Raw genomic sequence first — 13,116 nt, 5'->3', positions numbered from 1 at the left:
CCACCCCTGCCCCTAGCCCTCACTGGAACCAAAGTCTTAGTAGGGCATCTTAAATGAAATAAAATGGACTGATTTAAATTTTAATATCTTTCCTTGGCTCAGACTTTAATCAGACACAAAATAGAAAACATAAAGTAGAAAAGAAAGAAAAATGCTATTTGCTGAGTTATCAGTAATTAAGTAAGAGTTTCAGCAGAAAGTTAAAGAAACAACAAATAAAGATTCTGTGTATGCTGTCTGTTTATTGATTTTAAACACTAAAAATGAGAAAGAGAACATATGTTGATACTAAGTGGCATTAATCGTTAGATCATTCTTAAGGTATTGTTTTAAATTCCTTTGATTCAGACATTATTTGATTTTTGTTTTAGTTTTTCTGCATTATGAGTTTCTGTTCTCACTTGTTTTATAAATCTCACAGTTTGCTCAATTCCTTTTAATTCACAGCAACACATTTTAACTTTCTTGCATTTAATTCAAGAAACATTCATGGGGAAAAATGAAAAATAACATTTTATTTTTTTAAACACCATGATTATTTAAAATTCTGTCTTCCTAAACAAATAACTTTGGTGTTTTTTCAGCTTGAAGGTTCAGATATCCAGGAAATGGGAGTAAAAGGAGAATCAAAGTAATTTGTATAAATAAAGAAACAAAAACTACATTTCACTTACAACATTTCAGAATTTTGTTATTAATGCTCTTTGAAATATTAAACCTGCAAATGTAAGAATAAAAACAATATTTTTCATGTAAAAAAGAATGTTGTACCTGTTATTTTGAAGTTTAAGTGCTTTAGTTTTAGCACTGATATCATAGATAAAATGTTGTTGGGTAATTATTATTCTATTTTCTGCTGTTGTGTTTCCCAAGATGGTGATAACAGGATAACCCATCTGGAGTGTCCACTGATCCATTACTTCTTGTATATTTACATATTTCCCATTTCTTTTTAAAGCCTTTACAAGGAAAAGTGTATAAATTAGTTTTATAAACATGAATTGTCAACATAATTAACATTAAGACATTTTTATTTCTATTTTTACTATTTACCTAAATATGAAAACACTTCAAGTCAGTGAAGCCAATATAATGTGTTAGTGAAATTAACCTTCTTGCCCTAAGTTAAGCTTCGCACATGTATATAAAAATGAAAGTTATATTAACATTAAAGTTTTTACATAACATAAAATAAATGTTATTATTAAAGCAAATCCCTGAAGCATCAGTAATTATTCCCATCATGTCTAGTGTCACATTTAAATATTTGACCTATAGAAAAAATTATTTAAAACTTCAATATTTTTTTAACATGAATATATTACACCATATTAAAATTATATTTCAGAAATATTGTCATGTTTGAAAGTAGGCGAGGTATCGTTTACTACCATTTGTAGTTTAGTTTTAAACCCCTTTGTTTTACAATATATTATATAAAACAAAAAATCAGTATGAACAAATGAAAAATGTAAAAAGTAAAAACAAACTGTCAGTGTCAATAAAGGCTATGAATGTCTTATAAATGTAATTCAAATATTCAAGTAGAGGTTTTGATATTTGAGCTTCCTATACTTTACCTCTGATAATGTATTCCAGAGATCATTTCTGGCTGCATTGCCATACTTATGAATGGTTAAATAATCCTACAAGAATATAAAATTGTAATTACAATTCAAAGGTTAAACAGTAACTAGTAAACACATTTATTTCTCAATTAATAATTTTCATTTGTTGGAATTATATTAATAAAAAAGGACATACAAGATAAAGAATCTCATTCAAAAATATTCCAGAGATTTAACTATAGAATATTTCCTAATTAAGTCATCAAACAATATTAATCTCTTAAAAATTATTTTCCTAACTATAATAACTTCTTACAGATATCTAGGGTCAAAGATCCTTCTCTAATTGGGCAAGTCAACCTCAGTCAATTCTGAAAACACTACCTCTTCAGTGAAATATTTAGATAAACTTTCCCATCCAGCTTTTGTGTTAAAGTGTTGAAAAAGAAATATTTTATGAAAAAAACAAAGAGCTAATATATGCTGATGTTAAGAGGGACTGCTTTGCCGAAAGAATACTCTCTTCACGATCTGTCTCCAGTTCAGTGGTCTCTCTGCAAAGGAAAGGCTGCCTATGACAATAATGATAAATACTTATTTCCATGGATTTGAAACACACATTAATATTTGATAAGAAAAAGTCATTCCTGTTTATTTAATATTTTGGGGCCTTAGGACTTGCCATTTTTAATGTTTAGTTATTAGTGGTAAAACCTATACACTTTCTATCCGATTCACATTTTGTTCTCTAAGAAGCATGGTTTGTCTCGTCAATGTGCTATTTAGTTATGGCTGATTTGCATTATTTTTTCTGATTTCAAAACAGAAATATGAACATGAAAATAGTGTGATATTGTAAAAGTCCCTCCTCCTTCATTTGAAATTCCATTATCTCTGCAACATATAGTAAGTAGACAAAATCCTAAATTACATCAAAGTACTGAAAAGAAAAATGCTGACTCCTTCAGTACTTTATATGGAGTGGGCTACTCTGGGGATAATTAAACTTGGGCGAAGCAAATTTTCTGAAATACAAATTGTAACACCTGTGACAGGTTCAGCTTTTGTTGGCAACTCACAGCACAGCAAATGGCAACTCCCACTTAATCAGATGCCTAGAGATGCAATGTCCAACACTAACTTAGCAACCACAAATTCATCATTGCCATCAGGTGTTATGAATAACTTTGTTAAAAAATATAACCCCGAATAACCATTCTGAATCCTAATTTGGCTTTCAACATTCCATATGAGGTTTTTCAGCATGAACCCAGAGACCAGGATTTAACTAGATTATTTCAGATTTAACTTTCAAAATTATTCTTTATGCTTTTTTTCACTTAAATGAATAAATTTGGGAATAAGATTTACAAAATATAAATGTGCATTTTATTTAATTTTTTAATTTTTTATTTGAGACAAGATCTCACTCTGTCACCCAGGCTGGAGTGTAGTAGTATGATCATGCCTCACTGCAGCCTTTACCTCCCAGGCTCAAGTGATCCTCCTTCCTCAGCCTCCTCAGTAGCTAGGACTGCAGGTGCACACACCACCACATCCAGCTATTTTTTTTAAATTTTTTGTAGCAACAGGATTCCATTACGTTGCCCATGCTGGCCTTGAGCTCCTGGGCTCGAGCTAGTCTCCCTCCATGGCCTCCCAAATGGTTGAGATTACAGGCCTTAGCCACTGTGCCTAACTTGCATTTTATTTTAGTGATGTAATAATAAAATGTGCTAATATTAGAACTCTTTACTCTTAGGTTCTGTTTATGGGTAGTGCTGCTAGGCTAATTCAGCAAAATGGAAATAAAGGAATACTATAAAATCCAATATACAATTTTCTTCTCGAAGATCATAAAAGTCTAACTATTCATAATACGAGTTGACCTTGTCCTAGTATCATCAGTTTGAACTATTTCTTTCCTCCTCAGTTTAGAAAAAGGTTCAAGTTTCCACTTCAAGCAGGCTGAAATGAAAATTATCCAGACATAAGAAGCAATTTCCAACTTGCCTGCCCTGTATTCAGGAAGATAACATATCTTCTTGAACTCTCAGTAACCCTAATATTCAGATGTTATTGGAATTTTACATGTGCCAACTTTTTAAAAAAAAGTTTCCCTTTTTTTAAAGAGAAAGCTTGCATAAACGTACTCACAGCTTGAATTAAGAAAATTTTGCAGAATTACAAAGAAACTTAAAGGATAATGAGTGTGTTTCAATAATCAGTCATCTATTTTTTTTTCATTAATTCCACAAAATGTATGGAGCACTTAGTGTGTTCAGGTAAATTTCTAGTACAGGGGAAACAATGGTGAAGAAAAGGTTACTGAGAACAACTACAAATACTGAGATGTGATTTGTGTAGGGAGATTTCCATGACTGAAGCTATAGAAGTCTTGGTATAATAACCACTTGGCAAGATGAAATCACATTTAGTATCTCATTGAATAAAAATATTTTAAGTTCCTTTCAAACCTCTAAGTCAGTGAATATGAAAGTCCTTAGAGATATAAATCTGAAATGGAAATCTAAGTTTACATTTATGTGTATAAAAGCCAGTCTTCAGCAGATTTGACATTATGACATAAAATAGAAGAATGTTTTAATATTAACTTAAAAAGAATTGTGGTTTCTCTATACTAGGTATTTCAGAAATAATAGAGTTATTGTAAGGAATAAAATAAAGATAATTACCAGAATATTCTTAAGAGACATAACAAATAATATAGAACAATTAAAAGTTAAAACTCTATTTAACAAGAATATATTACATCTGCCTATGGAGAGGGTATCATAGCATAGTGGTTTAAAATGCAGTAACAAGAGCCTGCCTTGGTTAAAACACAAGGTCCAATATTCACTACCTATATGAGCTTTAGAAAGCTGTTTAACTCTTTGTGCCTATCTTCACATATATAACAATGGGGATAATAAAATAACTACTGTATATATTTCTTCTGAGAATTGAATGATTCAATATACAGTGTTAAAAGAGTGAAGACTGCCTAGCACATCATAAATATTCAGTGGGCATTCTCTCTGGTAATCTTTTTAATAATCTCAGGCTATAGTTTGGAAAACTGAGTAGCTGAGAAGGAAATGCATCATTATCAATAATAATGAAAGAGCACAGTACATGAAAACAGTAATATTTGTCTCCTTTTTAACACTGTGAGTTGCCTTATATTTTATCTTATTCAATCCACACTACAACATTAGAGGTAGACATTATTATCATCATTTAAGAAATCAGAACATTGGAACTCAGATTCTTCAGCCTACATCCAAACCCCATGCCTGTGCCTACCCAAATCCAATATCCAAGATATCCAAGCCACGTAGGTAACTGAGTCCTATTAGCCACATAGATAACTGAGTCCTATTAAAAACTGAACTCATTATCCTCCCCTATATTGGCTCCTTTTGGTGGCCCTTCTCCAGTGAAGATCTTTTCATCCACCTCTAGCAGTTATCTTGATGCCTTGATCACCCTTTCCACCATATTCAGTTAATAATCCATGACCTAAATATACTCCAAGATTCCCACTTTCCCTTACCTGTTTGTCTACTCTACAGAATCTTACATGGGTGATGACAGCTGCCCTTGCTTCTGCTTTGTCCCTTTCACATCTAGTCTCTCTCATAAAGCCAGAATATTTTTGATCAAATACACACATAAATCCCTGCTATGTTCAGAATATAGTCCAAACTCCTTAATATAACCTAAAAATGGCCCTCATAGTCTTGTCCCTCTGTATTTCTCAAATCCCATTTGTTAACTTGTTGCTCCCTGCATTAATTTAGCCACTTTCAGCTTTCTGAAGATGCCTAATGGATATTTTATCTCATTTCTGGTTCTCTGCACATGCAATTCGCTACATATTCTTTTCTCTTTTGCCTACCTCAGTTCAATTCAATTTCCAGGACTCAATTTTGATGCATTTCCTCCAGGAATCATTCCCCATCCACTTCAACCTCCTTCTTAATTCTAAGTTAAATATCTCTTTTATATTGTCACACAATGTTCTATATAATAGCATTTATCCCACTGTGTCATAGGTGCCTGCTTATTAGTTTGACTGTTCACACAGTCTGTAAAATCCGTGAGAGTAATGATCCTGCCAGTCTTGTTTACCACTATTTAACCAACATCTTTGTGCCCAGTCTAGTACACAATAGGTGCTTTCTCTCTCTCTCTCTCTCTCCTTTCTCTCCCTCTCCTCTCTCTCCATATATATACATATATATTTAAAATGCAGTAATAAGAGCATGTGTGTGTGTGTGTGTGTGTGTGTGTGTGTGTGTGTGATTTGTCTTTCTTTTTGCAATATTTGTTTCTGTTGATAATGACAATGCAGTAAGCATAGATTTCTTATATCTGTCAGGATCCCCCAAAATATCATATTTAAATATTAATATAGGACATAATTCATTATTTCAGTATATATTTGTCAGGCATATAACTTGAATGGATATATGTGATTGCATATAATGTCATCAAAAATTGTGAACGATTACATACGAGACTATTTTTGTTTTATTTCATTTGCTAACAAGTGTTGTGCTTCATAACATGTCATGTGTAAAAGCCAACAGGACTAATAAAGACAAGGGGAAAAGTAAAGAGTGAGTTAAGGAAGTAAAGCACTATTATCTTTTAAGATTTACATGGAAAAATTATGGAAAAATTGCTTTCCTATTGATGAGTCTTTTAGCATGCTAGGATAGAGGATTAACCACATAAATGGTTTACTCCTTGAGACATAAAGGGATGATTCCATAAAAACCATATGGATTCGTTTACATGTGTTTAGCTGCAAGTAATAAACATCCACCCTAGAATGACTTTTAAAATAGAAGTATTTATTCTTTCCTATCATAAGAAGGTAGGATAGAGCTGCAGGCACTTTCATCTGGAATTATTTTGGTCCCACCCCTATCTGTGATTTAGCCCCATTCCGAGGTTCGTGGCTAGATGGCAGCAGCAATCCCAAGCATCATATTCAGATGTGACATTGTACAGAGGAAAGATACAGAATTTCTTCCTGAGAACTTCCTCTAAAGAATCAGGAAAACTTCCCCTCAAATTCTGCAGCAAATTTCCCACATTTGTCATTTGTCAACATTGCATCATGTGCTCTAGCAAGAATCTGTTACTGCATCTTAAGGGAGCATTGTTTGAACTTTACCCAAGGAAAGAGTCCTCTAAAGTATATGGCTGTTTATAAGAGGGTGAGAACTTAAAAGAAAAAAATCAGAATTCAGCTAATAAAAAAGAGAGGACAACTAGGTATAGGGAGACCACCACCAATAGTGCTTTCTCCAGTGAGACGGGGTACAGCAGGCTGGGACTCATTGACACTGGGAAGTAGGATGTCCTATAGTTGTAAGACTAGTCTGGAAATGCTAGGTAAATTCAAGCATTGATTCTTCTGACTATGTGACAAGAAGGCTGAAGCAAGAGTTTGAAATATTGTTGCTTTCTATCAAGAATAATTGTACCTCAAAAAATTTGTAGTGGGCATTTGTCATTTTTTTGGCTTTCCAGCATTTAAACACCAGTTTTATAGGGGGGCAATCACTCACTATGGAATCTGGGAGGAAAGCAAAATCTCTGCCTCCCTCTATTGAAATGGAAGGGACAAAATACTAAATATTCCCTCTCCACTTTGCCTGGCAGCTAAAGCCTAGGCATGTGCTCTGGCCTCAGACAAGGGGATGCTTCGTCCTAGGACTATGAATCCTGAAAGAGTAGTGCCTGTCATGGTGACACTGAGGGTCCTGTGGTAGCCACTCTGATGGGAACAGCTGAACCTTCACTCCTGTGGCATAACCTTGGCTACATCTCGATTTCTGAGTCTCCTTTAGTTCTTATTCTATTTTTTTAAGCCTGGTTCTTCAGCCTTCCCAATGATTGAATGGGCTACCTATATCCTTCAAATAATTTCCTTTCTGCCTAATTTAACCAGAATTTGTTTCTGTTGCTTGCATAATACAACCCTAATGGGTTAAGCAAAATGAAGGAAGACACTTCTACATTATCTTGACAACCCTTAGTAAGAAATTAAACTATTGCCTACAACTTATACAAAACAAAAACTAAAGAACACTAAATTCTATTTAGTACATCAGTTAGGCTTTTGTTGTTGTTACGAACAGTAGAAATGGTGTGAAAGACATGTATACTTAATTTTTATGTTTTAAAAGCAGACAAGAATGTTGGAGAGAAAGATTAAAACTGAAATAAAGTGCAGAAAATTCTATAGACTGGGGAGCAGACAGAGTGACAACAACAAAAACATTTTAAAAAGCAACACTTCTGTCTTAAACAAAGCTTCCAAAGCAGGGGCTTCTGAACTGAGAACCGTAAGTTCTGAATTTATACATTTGTAAGTATGTGCATTATTAGAGTAAGATGATCTTAAAGGGATCCATAAACAACAACAAAAGTAGACTAAAAGTATCAGATCACAGCAAAGTCACACAAGAGTTGGATAAAACTCATTTAAAGCCTGGCCCATGCACTTCAGAGGATGTTTTTACATTCCCTAACCTTGAGAAACAGGAGCAAGGAGACTACAACAGTGACAGATGACCAACTTAAACAAAGAAAGCTAGACTACAGACCAAGGTGTCTATTTGGATTCATACCTAGAAATTGATGGAAATTTTAAGATTAAGTAAAAATGAGTAACAAATCACTAAGAAAGCTTTATGCAAAGATTAAAAAATAATACTTATATTTTAATTCTATTAGATAAGAGCCAAAGATGAAAAGGTATAAATAATTATTGAAACCTTTCTTTATTATTAAATTATATTAGGTTTCCAAGACATAACTCCAGTATAATAAGAACTATTACTAAACTTTTTGAGGTATAGCAGTTCAAGCCACCGGACATGAAAAGAAAGAAAGAGATGACAGATTTAGGAAAGAAAGCTATTGGAGAGATAGAAGAAGAATAGTTGAAAGTCAGTTTTCATGGTTTGTATGCCATTCTGATTCTGAATTTGTAAATGTGTTTACCCTAAATTTACCTTTAGAAGTGGCTTGCTTAGATACGGGAGTATTTAGATAGTTTGCTAGGAACAAAAAAGGCATTTTACATGTTCTACGAATCCATTACTACACCCAATTAATGTAAATTTTGTAAGAATAAGTATATTTTTATAAGTGGCTGCTAAACATAGTAGAACATCACAACATTTTAAATCAAAACAACCTGCCAGCTCATGAAAGTTTTTCTTGCTTGTTTGCTTTAAATTACAGACAATGGCATCTTCTCACATCACTTTTGTTTTCAAATATCTCCTATGTTGTAATTATAGATCATACCACCAATTCCTTAACATGCAGGCACATAACCAGAGTTACAATATTTCCACTATAGGATTTGTATGCCATTCCAGAACAAGGTGACAGGGTCCTACACTTGTCAGTGAAATAATGTAAGTGTCACAGTCTATAGAGGAGTTCTGGGATACTAAAATATTTCTACCTCTCACTTTTGCTGCTGGCATGAAATATTACTGAGACATAAAGTGAATCTATTGGTAAAAATGAAATTTGTGAATTGCTTTTTCTGAATATCCTGATAAAGGGCTTTGGTCACCATTCACTCCAAAAATAGATGAATTACATCCTGGTTGGTAAAAATGGACTGCTTCTTGTAAATCGAGTTGCCCACTGATTGCAGGCATGTACACAGAGTTCCCCTCTCCCACCTCTTTGCTCTCTCAGCCCTGGTGCTGGTGACAATTTGGGAAGATATGTAATTTAGTTGAGAAAGAAGGTATATATAAACTAGGTGTAGGTATTAACCCGGGCTGATTCCTACCAGTCATGTGATCTTGGATAAAGTATCTATTTTCTCTAAACCTTAATTTCTTCAACTGAAAAATGTACCTAATGTAGTGCTCACCTGATAAGGGTATGCACAGAAAATAATATAAAACAAATAAATGACTTAGAAAAATACCAGCCACATAAAGAATCCAAGAAACTTCAGTTATTTTAATAGCAAGATAAATGGGAAAAAAGGGCTAGTGTCAAAAGTCTTCTTCAATCTTCCCTCCAAGAGAAGCCAAAATGTTCTAGAGACACTATAAGAAAATTATATGGACTTGGCTGGGAGCGGTGGCTCACTCCTGTAATCCCGGCACTTTGGGAGGCCGAAGCGCGTGAATCACCTGAGGTCAGGAGTTCGAGACCAGCCTGGCCAACGTGAGGAAACCCCGTCTCTACTAAAAATACAAAAATTAGCCAGGTGAGGTGGCAGCCACCTGTAATCCCAGCTACTCAGGAGGCTGAGGCAGGAGAATGGCTTGAACCCAGGAGGCAGAAGTTGCAGTGAGTCGAGGTCGTACCATTGTACTCCAGCCTGGGCGACGAGAGCGAAACTCCAAATAAAAAAAAAAAAAAAAAAAAAAAGGAAAAGAAAAGAGCAGAGAAGAGGAGAGGAAAGGAAAGGAAAGAAAAGAAAATTATATGTACTAACCTGAAGGAGGAAATTGCCTGGGTGGGGTGGGGGGTGTGGTGGAGCAGTAGAAAAAGAAAAGAAAAATTAAGAACAAAGCTTCCTTTAGGCTTGAGGAAAGCTGCTTAGAAGACTTCCTTCCTTCCAAATACAGGAAAGTAATGGGTTTTGGACAGTTCCTCAAGCTTGGAGTCTAGCAGCCTGTCTTTCACAGAGCTCTACTGAGATGACAAGACCCCTGATGGGCAGTTCATGGAATGGGCACACTAATTCGACTCAGCACAAAAGAGACTTCCCAAGTCAGCACTAACGCAATAAAGACACTAATCTTACTGTTATTATTATTAATGGTGGGTTATTTGTCTATCAGATTCTTCCTGTCTTCTCTTCCCTGAGTATCCAGATTAGATTTCATAGATCATCTTAATCAAATCCTGGGAAAAAGCCTCATCTTTTTTGTTGTACTGTCCTTCAATTATAGTAGCTTGGCAAAAATCTCAATCCTGGAGGAATCCAAGTATTTATCTTCTCTAAACCTGTACTCATATAGCTGAATATCGCAGAAGAAAATCATGCAATTGAAAAGCTGAGCTTATGATAAATTCATAATCACCAAATTCAAATAGAAACTCAAAACTGTCAGAAAGCACCTTTCTACTCTTTGAATTCTCTATTTTCAAATTTCTCCACTTCCCACTCTCATCTCACTTTCATTCAGCTACTGACCTTCTCTCAAAAAACACTGAAAAAATATAAGTCATCAGAAAGGATTTCTCTGATTTCCCCATTGCCAGCTTTCCAAATTGACTGGAGATAAATCTCCTATTAAAGACAAGTGCCTTCACCTTCTCAGTGAGCAAGGTCCTGGAGTTATTTCTCACTTCTCCAACATCATCATCTCCTGAATCTTTCTCTGCCAGCTTAAAACCAGTACAGCTCCCTCTCATCTTTAAAAATAAGACAAAAATCTTCCTTAGCCTTTATCCCCCTCTAACAACTGACCTTGTTTTTCTTATCACCTTCCTTGAAAAATTTGTTCAATTTAATTCTACATACTCTGTTTCCATTTCCACATTCCCATTCACTCTTTAACCTACTCCACTGAAATCGATGAATTTACAGGCTACCAAAAGGAACAGTTTACAGTCGTTATCCTTCTCCACCTTGTTACTCCATTTAACATTGTTGTCCACTTTCTTGTTCTTTAAACAAGCTCTTCTCTAAGCATTCGTGACACGATGCCCTTGGTACTCTGCCTGCCTCTCTAGCTGTTCCATCTCAGTCACCTCCACGGGCTCCTCCTTTTCTCTTCACCTCCAGTTGTTACAGTTGTTCAAGGCATGTTTCCAGGTCCTCATCCCAGAAACCTCAGAATCATTCTTGATTACATTATCTTCCTCATCTCGTACACCACACTCCTCACCCAATTTATCTCTAGGTCCATTGTATTCTACCATTAAAAAACATTTGAGATCCATCTATGTCTCTATTTCTATGAACGATTTAAGCCTTGATAATCTCTCACCTGAATATAAAAATATCCTCCTCACTTTTTTGCCCAATCTCTTTCTTGGTATGCTGACTGCCCCAATCCCAGTGTATTATTACAATTAGCCAGAGAATTGTTCTGTATGTAAATAGAGCCACATCATATCCAGTTTAAAACTGTTTAATACAGCACTTGGAATAACATGGAATCTTCTTAGCACAGACTATTGGGCACTGCATGGTTGGCTGCTGCTCACCTCACCTACCTCTTGCTCTTACTAACTCTACTCATCCACCAGTTTGTTTTCCTAAAACATGCTCAGTTCTTGTCTTAGCCCTTTGTAGGCCTCTTCTCTCTTCTTGGAATCTCCCTGACCGTGTCTTTCTCCCTTCAGACCTCAGCATACCTACCACCTTCTCAAGAAGGATTCCCTAAACACCCGATCTAGAGTTGCTCCAACCACCCACTCACTATGCTTTCTCACAGCATCCTATTTTTTGCTTCCTAGCATTTTTTTCACATTGAGCAACAAATATATTTATTTGTTTTTTCCTATCTATCATGTGTCCCCTTTTTCCTGTTACATGATTCATGAGAACAGGGGCCATATCCGCTGTGTACAGCATGCCCTGAATACTTGGTACTTATCATGATGTCTGACATAGACTAGATGCATAATAAATACATGTGGAATAAATGAATGACTGGACATGTCTAATGGGTGAGGTATGTGAACTGTATATATAAAACTAAGCAAAGCTGGTACAGGAAGATAAATTATAATTTTGTTTTGTTAGTACAAAACATTAAGAAATGATTTTTTAACACTTATATGTGTTATTGTTCTTAAACGGAAAAGAAAATGATCAGTAAAATAATCATAGGGAGAAACCTTGAGCAGAAGAGAGAAGGTGAATACAGGAGACTGATTGGAAAAGGAAATCAGATTCAGTGTAACAAGTGGGTACTACCATTTCTTTGTGTGTCATGCTAACATGAAGCTCTCTCTTCCATAAACAAAAATACAGAGGTAGACCAAAAGGGAATTTTGGATGCATATGAATCTTTTGTAAACCAGGTTCAAAACATGTAACTTAAGTCTCTGCAACACTCCTAAGCCACTAATTTGTAACGTATTTTTTATAACAATAATTTTGACATATTAAATATAGAGGAAAAATAGTTTGTAGTAATATGTTATAGTTTGTTACTTTTATTTTATAACTATATAAAGTTACTAAAAAGAGAATAAGACCTCAATTTTAATGCATAAGACACATGGATAAATGTTATAAAAGAATAAATGAAAAGAGTGAAATGCAAGAAGAGAATGTATTAAACTATTTCATAGTCTCATTTATGATATAATGTATACACTGAAATAATGGAAAAAGTTTTTTACTTGCTAAATTAATAAGAAATTTATTTTGAAAATTTATAAGGATCCTGTTTACTTAGTGTAGTATAAACAGAGAACTTTCAAACTTCTAGCATTATATACTAGTTTAATATTTTGGAGAAAAAATTGATACTATGCTCCTAAAAATATATATGAAGAGATAGTTGAAAATATAATGGAA

At 34.5% G+C, this 13,116-nt stretch overlaps 1 protein-coding gene across 2 annotated transcripts in view; it reads right to left on the bottom strand.

Annotated features, from left to right (window-relative positions):
* TRHDE (thyrotropin releasing hormone degrading enzyme) overlaps positions 1-13,116 on the bottom strand; it is a 395,923-nt gene that overhangs the window by 106,195 nt on the left and 276,612 nt on the right. For both annotated transcript variants that reach the window (XM_032170751.2, XM_058425822.1), the window contains exons 8-9: positions 1,581-1,646; positions 772-959 (exon numbers count right to left, since the gene is read on the bottom strand). In XM_032170751.2, coding sequence (XP_032026642.1) covers positions 772-959; positions 1,581-1,646 — 254 coding nt within the window. The remainder of the gene's footprint in view (positions 1-771; positions 960-1,580; positions 1,647-13,116) is intronic.

Source organism: Hylobates moloch, unplaced genomic scaffold (assembly GCF_009828535.3).
Source record: "Hylobates moloch isolate HMO894 unplaced genomic scaffold, HMol_V3 SCAFFOLD_12, whole genome shotgun sequence".
Taxonomy (NCBI): Eukaryota; Metazoa; Chordata; class Mammalia; order Primates; family Hylobatidae; genus Hylobates; species Hylobates moloch.
Note: the sequence above shows the minus strand (reverse complement) of the source record. Positions and strands in the feature narration are given on the sequence as shown.